Here is a 16,010-nt window from a genome sequence, read left to right as displayed (position 1 = left end):
AGGTGCCTGGCAGGCAGTGACGGGGTCTGGTGTAGGGCACAGAGGCGTAACCCAAGAGGAGTGAGCTGCTTTGAGATTTTACAATGTCTTCTTGTAAACCTGGCACTACCAAATTAGAGCTGAACGAACCCAGCCCAAACAAGCAGCCCCCCCAAAAAAAAACCCCCTTGTACTAGTGCACTGAGCTTTGCAGGTGCTCAGCCAAGGGAGGAGCAGGGAAAGCTGAGCCCCTGGCTCCGGGCAGAGCTCGGCGCAGCAGGCTGGGCTGCTCTGAGCCAAACTCGGGCTATTTCAGCCAAGGAGAAAAGATGGAAATTTCCACCTGGCCTGTTTTCCTCCCTGCGATGAATTTGCGGGAGCCCCTTTGCTCAGCCTTGCTCCCGGCAGAAGGGCGGCTGAGGAGGCGCAGCCGGTTTTGTCTCTAATTTCCTGTGGCGTGAGCGGCGGCAGCGCATCCCGCTGGCCCCGCGCTGATTTATACAACGCAGCATTTATCGACGGCGAGAAGATTGTAATTCACAGCCCGGCGCGTTGCAGCCGCGGCGTGTGGGCAGGGATGGTACCTCTCCTCCTTCCCACTGCCGCCTTCCTCCCATGCTCTGGGTGGGGAGGGCCCAGCAAGGGCTGGTCCCCCCCAGGGCTCTCACCCAGCTCAGTGGGAGGGGGCACCTGCTGTCCCCCTCCCCTGCCCCGTGCTTTGCTGCTCCGGCAAGAAAAACCCGAGAGCATCAAACCCCCGCGATGTCGCCCGCAGCCTTGGCCGGCTCACCCTGCTCGGACAGGTGGGGGCACCCGTGGCATCCCCCTCCTCGGGGACACGCAGCCTCGCCCTGGACAGACGTCCCCCATGCTGTTGGGTCCCTTCCGTCTCTGCTTGCACCCCCTGGTGATGCTGGGGAGCAGAGACCCCACACACACTCGTTCTCCAAAAAGCTGGGGGGATTGCTGTGTTCTGCTAGCCAGAGCTGCAATCCATCCATCCATCCGTCCATCCATCCAACCATCCTTCTGTCCATCCATCCATCCTTCTGTCCATACACCTACTCTTCTGTCTGTCCACCTATCTGTCCATCCATTCGTCCTTCTGTCCATCCATCTATTCTTCTGGCTGTCCATCCATCCGTTCTATCTGTACATCCCTCCATGGGCCAGCTCACGCTGACCCTGTTGCCCCCTCTTATGCCAAAACCATTTGCAGGGTGGGAAGGTACTATAGGCGGCACCTTTAGGCAGTAGGAAATACTGTAGGCAGTACCTATAGGCAGTGCTATAGGAAGTACCTATAGGCAGTGCCTACAGGCAGTACCTAAAGGTGGTACCCATAGGCAGTACCTAAAGGAGGTACCTATAGGCAGTACTATAGGCAGTACCTATAGGTAGTATAGTAGGCAGTACCTATAGGTGGTACCTATAGGTGGTACCTATAGGCAGTACCTAAAGGCAGTACCTAAAGGTGGTACCTATAGAGGTACCTACAGGCAGTGCTATAGGAAGTACCTATAGGCGGTACTATGGGCGGTACCTATAGGCAGTATAATAGGCAGTACCTATAGGTGGTACCTATAGGCAGTACCTATAGGTGGTACCTAAAGGCGGGTACCTATAGGCGGTACTATAGGCGGTACCTATAGGCAGTATAATAGGCAGTACCTATAGGCAGTACTTATAGGTGGTACCAATAGGCAGTACCTATAGGTGGTACCAATAGGCAGAACTATAGGTGGTACCTATAGGCAGTATAATAGGCAGTACCTATAGGCAGTACCTATAGGTGGTACCAATAGGCAGTACCTATAGGTGGTACCTAAAGGCGGTACTTATAGGCAGTACCAATAGGCAGTACTATAGGCGGTACCTATAGGCAGTACCTATAGGCAGTACCTATAGGTGGTACCTAAAGGCGGTACCTATAGGCGGTGCCAATAGGCAGTACTATAGGCGGTACCTATAGGCAGTACCTATAGGCAGTATAATAGGCGGTACCTATAGGGGTACCTATAGAGAGGGGTACGAAGGCGCTCTCTTCACCGGGAAACCCTTCCCGCGGCCCCCGGGGGCTCGGGGCGGCCGGTGCGGGGAGCGGGGGCGGAGTGCGGGGGAGGGGGGGACGCGGGCGGGAGGCAGGGCCGGGGCCGGGGCCGCCTCCGCTGCTGGCTGGCAGCCGCCGCACTGGCTGCGGCCCCCCCGCTCCGCGCCCCCTCCCCGCGGGAGGCTCCGGCATGGCGGGGCCGGGGGCCGGCGGCCGGCGGGGCTGAGCGGGGCGGGCGCAGCGCCGGTGCCGCAGAGCCGCCGCGGCGGAGGGAGGTAAGAGCCGCCGACCTGTTGGGCACGGCCGGGACCGCCCGGCTGCGGGGGGCGAGGGGCGGGGAGCGGCCTCCGCCGAGCCCCCTGCGCTCCCCGGCTCCCGAGCATCCCCCCCCGGCGCCGGCGTCCCCCCCGCTGCCTCCAGCGAGGAGCTTCTCCTTCAGCCCGGGGACGGGGGGGTATTGACCCCCCCCCGCCCCCGTTCAGGGCAACTTCGCTCCTTCCGAGATGTCGGGGGACCCGTTCGGCAGAGCACCAAAAAAAATCGCTTCTCTGCCCTGATGGGGTGGGTCTGCGGCGCCCCGGGGGTCCCCCGGCACCGGGGTGCGGCGGGGTTGGGGTCCCCCGCTCTGCCTGGCCCTGCGGGTGCCCTGTCCCTGGGTGAGACCTCCCGCCCCTGGCGCGATGGAGGACCCCCTCCGCTCCCACCCTGCGGCCAGAGCAGCGGCAAGGCCCGAGTCCCCTCCGCGTAGACGGGTATAAATCCGAAGGGAGGGGAAAATCTGATTTACGGCGGCATAGGGATGCTCGGAACGGGCGAGGCGGATGGGTGCTGGAGGGCTGGTCCGGCACCGTGGCGGTGCGGTGCATCCCACTCTGCTCCCGGCCCCGCGGCAGCAAGAAGTTTGGGCCACAGTAGGTAACGGGGCGTTTCCAGCCAGCGTGTTCGCCAGCTGGGATCTCTGCTATGGAAAAAACCTGCAACAGGCTTTCCCGGCATCCTGGGAGATGCTTCCCGTTGGGTTTTACTGCTAGGGTAGCATTAGGCACAGGAGGGTGCTCGGTGGAGGGAATCACAGCCAGATCCTCCATAAGCAATGCGAAGGAGCGGCGTCCCCAGCCAAAACGTGCCCCGCTGGGTTGTCCTGCCCACGGTGCTCCGGGATGGGGGGGTCTTGGGGCCCACCCCGGTGTGATGCAGGGTGGGGACCCCAACCTAGCTCGGGGCCGTGGCAGCGCTGCTCTGTGCCACCAGTCCCTGCAGCGAGCAGATGCATTTTAGGCCCTAGGATTGTGCTTGCAGGGTCCGTGGGCACCCCACATTTGCCAGGGACCCTGGGGTGCCCCAGCACCCGACCCACCCTGGCAGCCGGGGAGATGCTGGAAAACCTCTCCGCTCCTGCAAATGCCACGTCTGGCAGGGAGACCAGGGAAATCACTGTAATTGATTTTGCTTCCCTTGCCCGCCTCAGCTGCTGCCTTGGAGGAGATTTTTGGCCCCCCCGGCCGGCTGGGTGGTCCACGGGCAGCGGGCGCAGGGGCAGGCTGGCATCTAGCGACTGGCGCCGGTAATACAGAGCGGCCCCCGGGCTGCTCCCCAGGGCCTGGGCTGGGATGGCCGCAGAGGGATGAACCGTGTTTTGGGTGGCTCTGGTAGTGTGGCTGGGGGGATGCCAGGTGTTTTGGGAGCACATTTTGGGATGCATTTCGTGCGGAACCTCTCGGGCGTGCTGCTGGGCTCTCTCCGGCAGCTCTCTGAGCATCTCCCCGCTGTGCGCCACGGCCCCTCGGAGAAGCAGATCCAAAACGCTCACCTTAAAAGCTGGGGCGCATTCCATCCTCTCCCTGAAAAGGCTGCGGGAGCGTGGCTGCCCAGGCCGGTGGCTCTGCCCCAGCCTCGGGTGGCAGCGATGCTGAAAAAGGGCATAAAGCAGAGTAAGCGTGTGCTGCCTGCAGAGAGCCAGGGCTTCCCGAGGCAGCCGGGATCTTCCCCAGCAGCCGCCCTCCATGAGTGGTTTTCACCCATTAATTTCTCTAATTGCTTTTGGAAAGCGCAGCGGCATTTGGCATTGCCAGCATCGCAGTGAGGTGTTAAGCCGGCCCGAGGCGAGTGCTGTGCCCCAAATCCAAACTCCTGCTCAGTGCATGAAGGGCCCCCACTCTGCTCGGGGAAAGCCTCTTTCCAGGCGGAAAAAACATAGGAGCTGCAGTGGTACAGTGGGGTGACGAAAACTCAGGGCCAGCCACGTGCCATCCATCCCTTGCAGACCCCTGGCATCACCCGGGGGACGATCCCCGGGGGGCACAGGAGCTGGGCCCCGGGGCTGTCACTGCTCTCCCTCCCAGGTCGGCCACGATGGGCTCGGTGGGAGCCGAGCGCTTCAAGGAGCTGAGCCCGGCGGGGACGCCGGAGGGCAACGTGGTGATGAGCTTCAGCTTCGACAGCTACCAGCTGGAGGAGGACGAGCTGCAGAGGGGCAGCCAGGCCAAGGGCGTCCTCACCTTCATGGAGCCGGGTGAGGACAGGCACGGCCCCAGCTCCACATCCAGGAGCTGGGTTTCCCACCCATTTAGGAGCTTCCTGGGACAGGTTTAATAGCTACAAATGGCCTGAAATGCCACAAAAATCACCTAATGCCTTTTTTTTTGGACCTGTTTGTACCCATGTGAGCTGCACAGCATCCCGTGGCAGCAGTCTCTGCAGATTGGCAAGGAGTTGAGGGTTCATGCCCTGGCTCTCCTGCCCGGCTCACCCCCAGCCTGCAGCTTCACCCTTTCCCTTGCAGGGCTCAGGGATGCCCCTGGGATTTACCCCAGCCCTGCTCCCCATTCCGGAGCATCCCTGTCCACCTGCACACCCCTCCAACCCCTTGGCTTTGGCTGTTACCTACACTGCCTGGCTCTCAGGTTATTTGGCTGCTATTAAAACTCATCAGCCCCCAAAGCCCAGGTGTTTTCCTGCCTCCTGGGTTTCTCATTGAAATGCCTTTATTTAGGGGTTTCTCAGGGCTGGAGATGCTTATTCATGAGAGTTGTGGGGCGCTGGACTGCTTGCTGTGGGTACCACCCCTCATTTGTCGTAAAGAACGTGGAAGCACCATTCGTCGCCCCACAGATGGGGTCTGCTGCAGGTTCCATGGGTGCAGCAGTGCCACTGTCACGTCTTTTTCTCTTTCTTTCCCCTTTTGGGGCAGTTGCTGAGGATCCCGAGCCCCAGGATCGATACCATGGGATTTACTTTGCCATGCTGCTGGCCGGGGTGGGATTTCTTCTGCCGTACAACAGCTTTATCACTGATGTGGACTACCTGCACCATAAATACCCAGGTAGGTCTCCGACAGCTGCAGCACTTTCCAGCCACCCCAAACCTGGGGGGAGCTCAGCCCCGCTTCCAGGGGAGCTGGACCCCCACCACCGCCCATCACCTGCCTCTCCGCAGGGACCTCCATCGTCTTCGACATGAGCCTCACCTACATCCTGGTGGCCTTGGTGGCCGTCATCCTCAACAACGCGCTGGTGGAGCTGCTGAGCTTGCACACCCGGATCTCCGTGGGTGAGTGGGGGTCCCCACAGCCCCCAGCAGCACCGGCCCCACGTTGCCCCCCACCACCCACCTCTGTCTCCCACCCGCAGGCTACCTCTTCGCCCTGGGGCCCCTGCTCTTCGTCAGCATCTGCGATGTCTGGTTGGAGCTCTTCACCCGCAGGCAAGCCTATGCCATCAACCTGGTCGCCGTTGGGGTGGTGGCCTTTGGCTGCACAGGTATGCGGGACAGCGGCTGCGGCTGGGGCAAGCACCGCCCTTCAGATAGGGGTGGGAGAACATCCCCATCCCCAAGAACCATGGTCTCCTGGGACAACATCTTGCTCTGATCCCTATAAGCTGACCCTTGCGTCGCGTCCCTGCTCTGGCCCCTCCACCTCTGTCCGGGCACCACGGAACTGGACCGGGGCACCAGCACCAAACCGTGCATCAGTCCCCAACACCACGATGGCTTTGCCATTTGGGCCGCTATGGTGGCTTCCCAAGCCCATGCACCTGGTGGCCACTCTTGGTGGGAACAGCCATGGTGGGGCATCCAGGGAGGGCAAAAAGCTTCCCTGTTTTTGGGACAAGAAGGCTTTGGGCACTGCACTAGCTGTTCAGGAAGGGTGCAGCTCCTGGGTGGCACGGAATGTGGGCCCCCACGGGGGTTTCTTCCCCCTACCTGGCATTTCAGCTGCAGCAATAATCCCTCCTTTTCCCCTCGGCACATCTCTCCTGAAGTGCAGCAATCCAGCTTCTACGGCTACACGGGGCTGCTGCCCAAGCGCTACACGCAGGGGGTGATGACGGGCGAGAGTAAGTACCTGCATCTGCATCCGCGTTCGACCGTGCGGGCTCGCTTGGGGGGGACCCTCCTCTACTGTCTCCCGTGGCCCCGGTGAGTCACACCTGGGGCCCTGCTGTCCCCAGCACAGCCTGGCCAGGTTGTCAGCAGATCAGGGACACCCCAGGGTGCTCCCCAGCAAACCAGGGTGCTTAAGGGTTTGTAAATCACTTGCAAGACCCGCTGCACTGCCACGTCAAGCTGGGGTGGGGGTGTCTGCCAGGAGCTGGCTCCTCTGCCCCAAAAAATCACTGCTTGTAGCTACTCCACACCTTGAGGCGTCACCTCCATATGGTGGGGGGCTGCCAGGGGTCCCCAAGCCAAGAGGCTTGGCAGGACCCGGTGCCAACAGCTCTCCCGTGCCACCAGGCACCGCTGGGGTCATCATCTCACTCAGCCGCATCTTCACCAAGCTGCTGCTGTCAGACGAGAAGGAGAACACGGTCATCTTCTTCTTCATCTCCATCGGCATGGAGCTGACGTGCTTCATCCTCCACCTCCTGGTGAAGCGCACCCGCTTCGTCCGCTACTACACCGCCTGCTCCTGCAAGGGTCTCCCCGAGCCCCGGGGGACCGGTGACCATGGGACAGGCTACCGCGTCCACCACGATGTCACCGCCGAGGGCGTCCGATTCGTAAGCCAAGGGCTGGTTTCCTTGGTGCCCCCTGGGGTCCCTCTCCCCACCAGAGCTCAGCACCCCACTGGTGTCCCCTCTCTCCCCAACGCAGGAGAACCAGCTGCAGGGGCAGCCGAGCTCCCCGCAGGGTAGCCCAGGCCCCGAAGCTGAGCTGGCTGGCAGCGGCACCTACATGCGCTTTGACGTCCCTCAGCCCAAAATCAAGAGGAGCTGGCCCAGTTTCAGAGGTGGGTGGTGGGCTCAGGGGAGGGGGCAAGCCAATTTTGCAGCATTTTGTGGGGCAGGAGCAATCAGTGGCCTAGGGCTTTGGGGAAGGGACATCCTTTCTCAACACACCCAAAAACATGGGGCAATCACATCTTTGGAAGCCACTGTTGGGGTGCAGGCAAGCCTTTCAGGCTCTGCAAGGGTATAGCTGTGAGTTTTGGCTGAGCCGTGCTACCTGTACCTGCCAGACATGCTGCTCCACCGCTACGTCGTGTCCCGGCTCATCTGGGCCTACATGCTCTCCATCGCCATGACCTACTTCATCACACTGTGCCTCTTTCCCGGGCTGGAATCAGAGATCCACAACTGCACACTGGGGGAATGGCTCCCCATCCTCATCATGGCCATCTTCAACCTCTCCGACTTCGTTGGCAAGGTAGGAGAGAGACCAACTCCGATGCGGTGGGGCAGATGCATCCCTTCCACCATGCCTCCTTTTTGTGTCCTCTTTCAAAGCCGCCTGGCTCCACCAAGGGTCATCTCCACCCCATGGGTATCTAACTAGTGTGAGGTTGCTCACCGGCATGGCTGAGGTTGGGCTCCTGCAGCAGATGGTCTTGCCACCATCTCATCTTCTCCTTGCTGCCCCATTTTGGGCACCATGTTGCCGTCCCCAGCCACCACAGCGTGATCTCTGCCCTTCGCTGCAGATCCTGGCTGCCCTGCCCTACGACTGGAGAGGGACCCACCTCCTCATCTATTCCTGTCTCCGTGTGGTCTTCATCCCCCTCTTCATCATGTGCGTCTACCCCAACGGGAGGCCAACCTTTGGCCACCCTGCCTGGCCCTGCATCTTCTCTCTCCTCATGGGCATCACCAACGGCTATTTTGGCAGCGTCCCCATGATCCTGGCCGCTGGGAAAGTGAGCCCTGAGCAGCGGGAGCTGGCAGGTAGGACCAAGCCCTCCTGGGGACCCCATGCGGGGTGGCCAGAGCGCCCTGACACCCCGTGTTCCTTCCCGCAGGGAACACCATGACCGTGTCCTACATGACGGGCTTGACGCTGGGCTCGGCCGTGGCATATTTTGCCTACAGCCTCACCAGTATGTCCCACAGTACCTGTTTCTACACTGAAACCTCCAACAGCTCCTTTACGTCGGGGTACTGAGCTCTGCGGCGGGGCGACGGGGACAAGATGGGACCTGCTTCCCACCATGGTCCCCACCGCCCCGCTTGGCCCATGTCCCTCCTTGGGGAGGGAGCCCGGCACCAGAAAGCTGCCCCAGGGTGGACAGGGACAGGCATCCTGTTGGCGTGGGGCCGTGACATCCCAAAATGGCCTGTGCTGCCCAGCCAGGGCCACTTCTTGGAGTGACATTACCCCCACCCCGGGGGACGGTCCCGTTGCTCTTGGAGGGGCTCCCCATCAGCCATGTGCAGCTCTCCGGTGGGGAGGGGGAGGTCTTCTCCTGTTTGAGCTAAGCCATTGCCAGGAGGAAGAAAATACTGCCAAATCCCAAAGGGAATAGGACCAGCACTGGGGAGGAGGGTGACAGAGGGCTGGTGAGGAAGAGGCGGAACAAGAGAGGAAGGAAACTCTGCTTCAGGCCCTGGTGGCTCTGGAAAGGTGGGTCTCGGCTTTCATTGACAGTGCTGCAGGTTTTCACCAAGAATGGCTTGAAATTACGATCCCTCCCCAAACACGCCAATGGCTGTGTGAAAGACCCAATTCACTTCTGCTGGCTGGAAAAAAAACAAACCCAACATTTTTTTTTTTTTTTTTGGTTGTGTCTTTTTTTTTGCCCCCCTCCAACTGCAAGAGAGGCAGGGTCTTGCCTCCCCCACCCCAGGCTGTGGGTCTGCCCCATCACCTTCCTCCCCTTGGGCTGCAATGGGGCAGAGGGGAAATCTTGATGCCCTGAGGAGGGGTCTTGAGCCCACAGCGCTGTGGCTGCTGCCTGCAGGCCACCGATGAGCTTCAGGATTTATTGTAAGGGACATAAATGAAGCTGACGCCAGATTAAAAGTCTTTGTAACAATGCCTGGTTGTTAGCCATGCTGCTGGCACTGGCACTGCAGGCACTCGGCTGCTGGTGATGGGCTGAGCTGGCAAATACGCAGGGGGTGATGCCTGCTGCCCATCCCATGGGCTTCGGGGTGCCCCTTGTGCTGCTCCCCATCTCCAGGGTTCCCTCTGTCACCTGGGGCAGCTGGATGTGTCACTGGGTCCCATCAAACCCCTGCCAGCCTGCAAACTGCTGCTGAAGCGCAACACATTTGCGGGCAGCGAGCAGAAGAGGGAAGGGGGTGAGCAGAGCAGGAACCATCTGGAGAAGGTGCCAACACCAGAGGCTGATGCTTTTGGGACCGGCTGCACCTCGTTGTGCCAGGAGTCAGCGGGTGCCACCTCCCAAGGAAGCGAAGCCCAAGGGCTGGAAGCAATGGGAGCAGGAGGCGGCGAGCGCCAGGCTTGGCACCCCCGACCCAGCCCCAGAAGCACCGGAGGGGCTCGTCCCACCGAGCTCCTGGCTGGTTGATGTGCAGCTCACACCAAAAAGGGGTTTTTTTGCTCCAGCGTTTCATCCTCAATGCAGCGTCCCCGCAAGGCTCGAGGTACAGCAGTCACCGTGGCTGTAGGGGAAGAACTCGCAGCTCCTGCCCCTCCGGCCCCAGTGAGCAGAGACCCCCCTGCATCCCAGGGTCCCACCCCATCCGTCAGTGCCACCCCGCAGGGGCACTGTCGGACAGACGGGGGGTCCCCAAAGAGCCACGGGGCGCCTGGGTTGGGTCTTTCCCCAAACACGAGGCAGGGGCTAAGCCAAAAAGCGACCATTGCCACCAAGGGGAGAAAAACCCTGCAGTCAGGACAAGCGAGACAAAAGAAAGATGCTTTGTTGGGTTGCTTTTTTTCAATTAATTTTTTTTTTTTTTATGAAAAAAGATCACACGGAGTTCTCCAACAAACAGAATGCCAAAAAAATTGTTTTAAACAAAACATAAACAAAACAAAACAAAAAAAAAAGACAAAAACCTGGCTCTCCTTTCCTCTCGATTGTCTGAAATATCCTTGTGTTCCATAGAAGGCAGTGGGTTTTAAGTGCTTTCTATTTAACATTAGCATAAAATCTCTCTCGCGCGCTCTCTCTCTCGCTCTTTAAAATATGCTCACACAATTTGCTTCTAGAAGTACAGTACACTTTGAGCGTGGGGGGTGTGCCTGTTCCCAGATCATTTACAATCACAATCCAACAGGAAATAAAAAATAATATTCTAAACGTCAGACTGTGTTCATTTCTGTCGTTGTTTCTTTTTTTTTTTATAATTTCATAATTTTTTTCACAGTTTTAAAAAGTTTATATTTATATATATATATTTATATTTATATTTATAATTAAAAAGTTGAATCCATTTAAAGACTTATAATACAGGAGGGCTAAAGAGTCTTTTGGTACATTAAAACTGTACAGGCTAGAACCGTCGCTATCCGCCGCGCCGAGGCGCCGGGGGGCCCGGGGTGGAGATGGTACGAGCTCAGCACCATGTGGTTCGTTTAAAGGACGAGGGGTAACTTCGCAGGGGCGTCCCTCTCCCCTGAGCCCCGGCCTCCAGTCTCTGGTACGCAGCCCGTACCAGGGCGGATAGTTTCCAATCTGTCCTTGTCTTAAGCGTCTCCCCACCGGAGCCTGGGCCGTCACTCCCGGCCGAGCCGGGCCCCGCTCCGCGTCCTAGCAATCTGTAGTGCGAGTCGGTAGTTGCAAAGATCAGTGCGTCTCTTGGAGGTTTTTTTTTTGTTTGTTTTGTTTTAAGTGCAAGGATGTTGCATCGTTGCGTGGTTCTCCTCCGGCGTCCCCTCCGGCTGGGTGCAGCTCTGGTGCGGCAGCGGTGATGCCACGGGTCCGGCGTGTGCCCAGCGGGAGCGGGACGGTGGGTCAGCTCCGCAGAGGGAGGGAGAAGGCGATGGTGGCGGCTCCCTGGGAGCCTTTGGGAGGTTGGCCGGCTGGACGGAGCAAGCTGAAGGGTCCCCTCCCCGAGCCCAAGGTGGCAGCGGGGCTCTGGCTGTGGAAACACCGTAGGCAGGCACAGCCGGGCTTCACGCTTTTATCCCCATTTCCTTCAAATGAGGGGCAAGGGGCTCCCAGCAGCTCCACATCTCTGCTCAGGCAAAGCATGGGGGGTAAAGCTGGGAGAGGGATGCCAAAATCCAGCGGCCTGTGGTCTCCTTTGCTCCAGGCACTGAGCAGCAGCTTTTCTCAGTCACTTCCTGCTCCCCTTCACTGTGCACTCCAAGACGAGCTCTTTGTTCGCCAAGTGTCACCCCCTGGCCATGCGCTTGCTCCCTCCGGCGCCTTTCCAGGGCAGGAGGGATGCGGAGGGATAGGGAAGGTGGGTTCAGACTGTTTGTTCGAGGCAGTGGGAAGGCAGCATCCCAGACTGGACGTTGGCTCGTCTTCCACCCAGCTCCTCCCAGTCCAGAGGAACTCTTCTGCCATCTCCATGCCGGGGCCAGCTCTGCCCCTTCGTGCTCCACACTGCCAGCCAGGGGCCTCCAGGGAAAGGGAACCGCAAAAAGGCGCCGAGAGGATCGAGACGAGGCGCTGAGAGAGACTCATCTCCTTTCTCTTTCACCCTGTCCTTCCTAAAGGGTCATGCGAAACTAAGCAGGAAAGGGAATATAAGGACGGAGAGGAGCGTACGTGGAAGGCTAGCGGGTGTCCTTCCACATACAGGCGGCTTCTGAGTTACTGATGGGGTAAATGACACAAAAGGGATCCCTCCTGCCGGGGGGTCCCGCTGGTGAAATGATCACGAGACCCATGTGCTTTCCTGGACCAAAAGGAGGAAGGGAGAAGTGGTCAAGTGTCACCTTACTTAAAGCCACTTCCAGAAGAGCCTTGGGGTTCAAGCACCACCACCACCCCCCAACAGCATCTTCCTCAGTCCTGTAACTGTTTCCCCAACCCCATTCTTCAGCCCTCTCCTTCCTCCTCGTGTCTCTCGCGCTCTCCTGTCTGTAGTGTGACACAGAAGTCATGAGCATTGAAAGAAACAATCATGTCGTCTGAACAGGCACGTCCTCAGGTTTGTCCCGTCCCTTCCCAGGGGGTGGCACATGTCCCCTGGGCGGTCAGCAGATGACAGGGACCCCGTCGGTGTTGAAGATCATGCCCGTAGTGGGCTCATAGGTCCCTGCAAGGTAGTAGAGGTCCTCACTGTCTTGGTATTTCTTCGTCTTTAGCATCTGCTCATATTGATCCAGACCAACAACAAGACACTTGTGTGAGATGGTCTGGACATCGTTTTCATCCACGTGAGAGGACTGGTAGAGGGCTCGCTGCATTACAGGAACGGAAGGAGGGAGACGGAAAGAAAAGGAGCAGTTAGATCTCACACCACTTACAGTATGGTCTTCAATATGTAAGAAAAACATCCACAACTGGTCAGGGCTTGTGCTCACCCTCAAGAACTCCCTGCTCATCCCCACTGCCAGCCCTGGGAATGTGCACGGGGCATGGGCAGCGTGGACACGATCCGCCCAGCGCACCAAACCCGAGCTCTTGCTCTCACTCAGCTCCCACCGATGGGAATGCCGTGGCTGCTGACCACACGGACAGGGAAATACAGAGGCTGGGAGTTTGTCTTCCTCACTTCAAGGATGCAAATGCAAAGACGGGTGCTGGATACCAGCCCTCTGTTCCTCCCAACACCCAGAAGCTGCAGCTACTCCCACCCTCCAGAAACACCCATCCAGAGTCCAGGGCACTGCGGACTCCGCAGCTGAGGCAAAAAGCAAGAGCCAGGGAAGCTCGGGGGGCATTTTCCCAGCAGTATTTGTTACGGCATCCCCAGCATCCCCTCCCAAACCTCCCCCAACCTCACCAACCTCCATAAAGTCCTTCCTCTGGTTGGATGCCTGCAAAGCTGTGGACAGACTCCTGCCAGATTTTTGATCCCAGCGCTGTGCCCAAGAGGAAGAGAAAAGAGAAATGAAAAGCAGGTGAATTAGTTGTTTTTCCATGCTTTCAACTCCTGCCCACCACATGTGTGTTTACAACCTCAATCCCTGTCCACAGCCACTGGTAGTAAATATTAAGAGCCTACTGTAAACCACACTGCACACGTGTGCAAAATTCAGTGTTTCTGAGCACCAGGCCCATCATTCTTACACTATAAAGTCTTGATCTGGCTCTTGACGCTCTTTTTGGACTGGCACAAGTGTCTTTATTTCCTAGTACAATAAAACCCACCCTTCCTCTGCTCAAGGGGTAAACACCAGGCTTGTCCACACCACAGGCAGCCCCCACAACATGGAAGGATGGGTCCACTGCCATTATGGTACCAGTTACAAACTGGGCCCATGGGTGTTTTCCTCATCCTTGGAAATGAAAGAGAACAAGCGGCTTTGCAGCCCTCTCAGCAAAGGAGACCAGCCTACCTTGCCTTCATTGAGTTTCTTCCCAGGGTTGGTTTCTTCCGGGTGATAAAACCATTTAACTCGGACCACCATGTTGTTCCCCCACGACTCCCACATGCTCTGGATCCGGCCAATGTAGGGCAGGTTGGGGCGGCCGGCTGAGAGGAAGACCGCACAATCTCCGATGCGGATTATCTCCTTGCCCCGGACGATGGCCTTGTAGAAGAGCTTCCTGGCCTTCCCTTTCATTCCTCGTCTCTGCCAAGAGAGGATCACACTGGTGAGCAGCCAGGGATTGCCCAGGCTTCCCCCACCGACCACTGCTTGCCCTGTCCTGCATCCCACCCTTCGCTGTCAGCAGAGCCACAGCATCCACAGGCATTCCCCCAGGAAACGGGGCAGAGGGATGCGCCATGCAGGATGGCTCCCCCAGACACAGTGAAGGCCAACCCCAATCTCCTCACAAACTGGAGACCTTGGCCAGGGACACACTATGCCAGCGGAGTTTCACCACCCCAGGAGAAGGGAAAGGGCACGGGTAAGAGGCACCACAAGGCAAATGCCAGCACGGAGCGCTGTGGAGCGGTGGGAGAGGCTCTGTTTACCTGTGTGGGTTTCCCAAACCACTTCCACAGCTGGCGCGCGGGGAGGAAAGCAGCGATCTTGGGCCTGTTCTCCACCGACGGCAGTCGCTGGCGCTTGGCCAGCTCCTTGGTGGTGGGCAGGTGGATGCCCTCGCGCTTTTTGGGCCTGCTCTTGTTGCCGCTCTGCTGTGGTGCCGGCTGTTGCACCGGCTGCTGCGCCGGCTGTTTCTGGCTCTGGGGGTGGGAGGACGCGCGGGATTTCCCTGCCTGCTTGGTTTGCTTGGGTGGGAGGGTTTGCTGCACTGAGGAACTTGGCTGGGCCTCAGCTACTTCATCATCAGAGCTACAGGAGGAGTCTTCATCCGTAGTGGAGGAGGAAGAAGAGCTGGAGCTCGATGAAGAAGAGGTCGATGAGGCCGAAGAAGAAGATGAAGAGGAGGAGGAAGAGGAGCTGCTGCTAGAAGAGGAAGAGGAGGAGGAGTTGGAGGAAGAAAGAGGGGTGGATGCTCTTGAGCTGGCTGAGCTGCTGTCCTGGGCTTCCCCTCGGTTCTTCTCAGCCTCTTCTTCTCCCTCTGACTCTGAGCTGCTGTCGCTGCTGTTGCTCTCAGACTCCTCCACAGCTGCTGGAGCTGCTGCCTTTTCTTCCTGGTCCTTCGAAGCAGTGAGGCTCTCCGCTGAGCCATCAAACTTTCCTCCGAAGCTGGCAGGGGAAGGGTCTCCCTCAGCTGCTTTGGCTCGGGAAGATTTCTGCTTGCCCTCTGTGCCCACTGCAGGGGAATAGCCCAGCCCCAAGAGACTCTTGCCGTCTCTGCGACTGGCCAGGCTTGAGTCCTCCAGCATCCTCATCGCCTCCTTCATCTTCTTTGTCTTTGGAGACATCACACCCTCATGGTCCAGCTTGATCAGGATTTCGTTGTCATGCTTCCTCTGAGCCTTGACCATGGTGCCAAACTCCTGCGTCTCTTCCGTGGGCCGCCCTTTCTTGGCCTTGGCTTTCGATGCCGAAGCATCGCTGGAGCCGAAGGCCGCCAGCGTCCCCGGGAGGTCGCTGTAGGGCTCCGTGCCGAGGATGCTGCCAAACACAGTAGGCTGGTAAGTGGGTTGCGGGGGGCTATGCAGCTTAGTGGAGATCTTCATTTTGCTGGCTTTTGACCGCTTTTCCTCTGGGGGGGCAGGAGAGCCTCCAGTTGGCAGCGGTTGCGATTTTCGTGACCCCTTCATGCTTGTCTTGCCCAAGCAGGCTGGCTTCTCTGGGACTGAAGAGGTAACAGGTGAAGACTCAACCTGATCTTTTTCTTCTGGCAAGGCGGCCTCTTCTGCAGAGGGGAAGAAACACAAAGGCATGATGGTATCCATCCAGATGGGCACCATTAGCTCAGACATAACCAGACACCAATGCTGAATGGTCTCTGGCCAAGGGGGGCTTGTTCCTGACTGCTTAGGCATCCCCGAAGGGGCACAGGTCCTCACTGCTCACTGAACAGCCTTACTAAGCAGCCTGGCCTGATGCCAGCGCCTGTGAGCAGCTGATGCGCAATGCCCAGAGACACTGCTACAATCGCAGGGGAACCAAACTGCAGACGTCCTGCACCTCTGGCCCTACTGATGGCTGCTGAGATGCTCAGCTGAAAAAGGGACACTGCTCTGCAGCACTGACTGACAGAAGGAGGCTCTCACAGCGCAGGCCAGCTTCTGAGCCAGCCTCCTGCAAACCGTAGCCACGGCAGGGCGAGCTGATGTATGGATGCTCTGCACTCAAGCAGTGCATCCATTCC

General features: G+C 58.6%; 2 protein-coding genes across 3 annotated transcripts in view; one reads left to right on the top strand and one right to left on the bottom strand.

Annotated features, from left to right (window-relative positions):
* Nucleotides 1-4,381: 4,381 nt before the first annotated feature.
* Nucleotides 4,382-8,407, top strand: SLC29A4 (solute carrier family 29 member 4). Of its 2 annotated transcripts, none has more exons than XM_009486034.2 (10): nucleotides 4,382-4,541; nucleotides 5,220-5,351; nucleotides 5,465-5,578; nucleotides 5,696-5,787; nucleotides 6,297-6,366; nucleotides 6,764-7,029; nucleotides 7,139-7,259; nucleotides 7,488-7,675; nucleotides 7,950-8,190; nucleotides 8,265-8,407. In XM_009486034.2, the coding sequence occupies exons 1-10, from the start codon at nucleotides 4,382-4,384 to the stop codon at nucleotides 8,405-8,407; spliced, it is 1,527 nt and encodes a 508-aa protein (XP_009484309.1). The 2 variants fall into 2 exon arrangements, with proteins under 2 accessions (XP_009484309.1, XP_009484308.1); XM_009486033.2 differs by having other exon boundaries at nucleotides 5,659-5,787; nucleotides 6,292-6,366.
* A 3,893-nt stretch (nucleotides 8,408-12,300) lies between these two features.
* Nucleotides 12,301-16,010, bottom strand: part of TNRC18 (trinucleotide repeat containing 18) — a 54,640-nt gene continuing 50,930 nt past the window's right edge. The window contains 4 exon segments of the mRNA XM_075718258.1: nucleotides 12,301-12,571; nucleotides 13,121-13,195; nucleotides 13,673-13,909; nucleotides 14,257-15,551. Coding sequence (XP_075574373.1) covers nucleotides 12,365-12,571; nucleotides 13,121-13,195; nucleotides 13,673-13,909; nucleotides 14,257-15,551 — 1,814 coding nt within the window. The 3' untranslated portion in view covers nucleotides 12,301-12,364.

Source organism: Pelecanus crispus, chromosome 11 (genome assembly GCF_030463565.1).
Source record: "Pelecanus crispus isolate bPelCri1 chromosome 11, bPelCri1.pri, whole genome shotgun sequence".
Taxonomy (NCBI): Eukaryota; Metazoa; Chordata; class Aves; order Pelecaniformes; family Pelecanidae; genus Pelecanus; species Pelecanus crispus.
Note: the sequence above shows the minus strand (reverse complement) of the source record. Positions and strands in the feature narration are given on the sequence as shown.

Bases quoted from the DNA above. Each gene is read 5' to 3' on its own strand.
- SLC29A4 (XM_009486033.2), top strand. From the start codon at position 4,382: ATGGGCTCGGTGGGAGCCGAGCGCTTCAAGGAGCTGAGCCCGGCGGGG. The intron at 4,542-5,219 runs GTGAGGACAGGC...CTTTTGGGGCAG, and splicing joins CCTCACCTTCATGGAGCCGG to TTGCTGAGGATCCCGAGCCC. The intron at 7,030-7,138 runs GTAAGCCAAGGG...AACCAGCTGCAG, and splicing joins CCGCCGAGGGCGTCCGATTC to GGGCAGCCGAGCTCCCCGCA.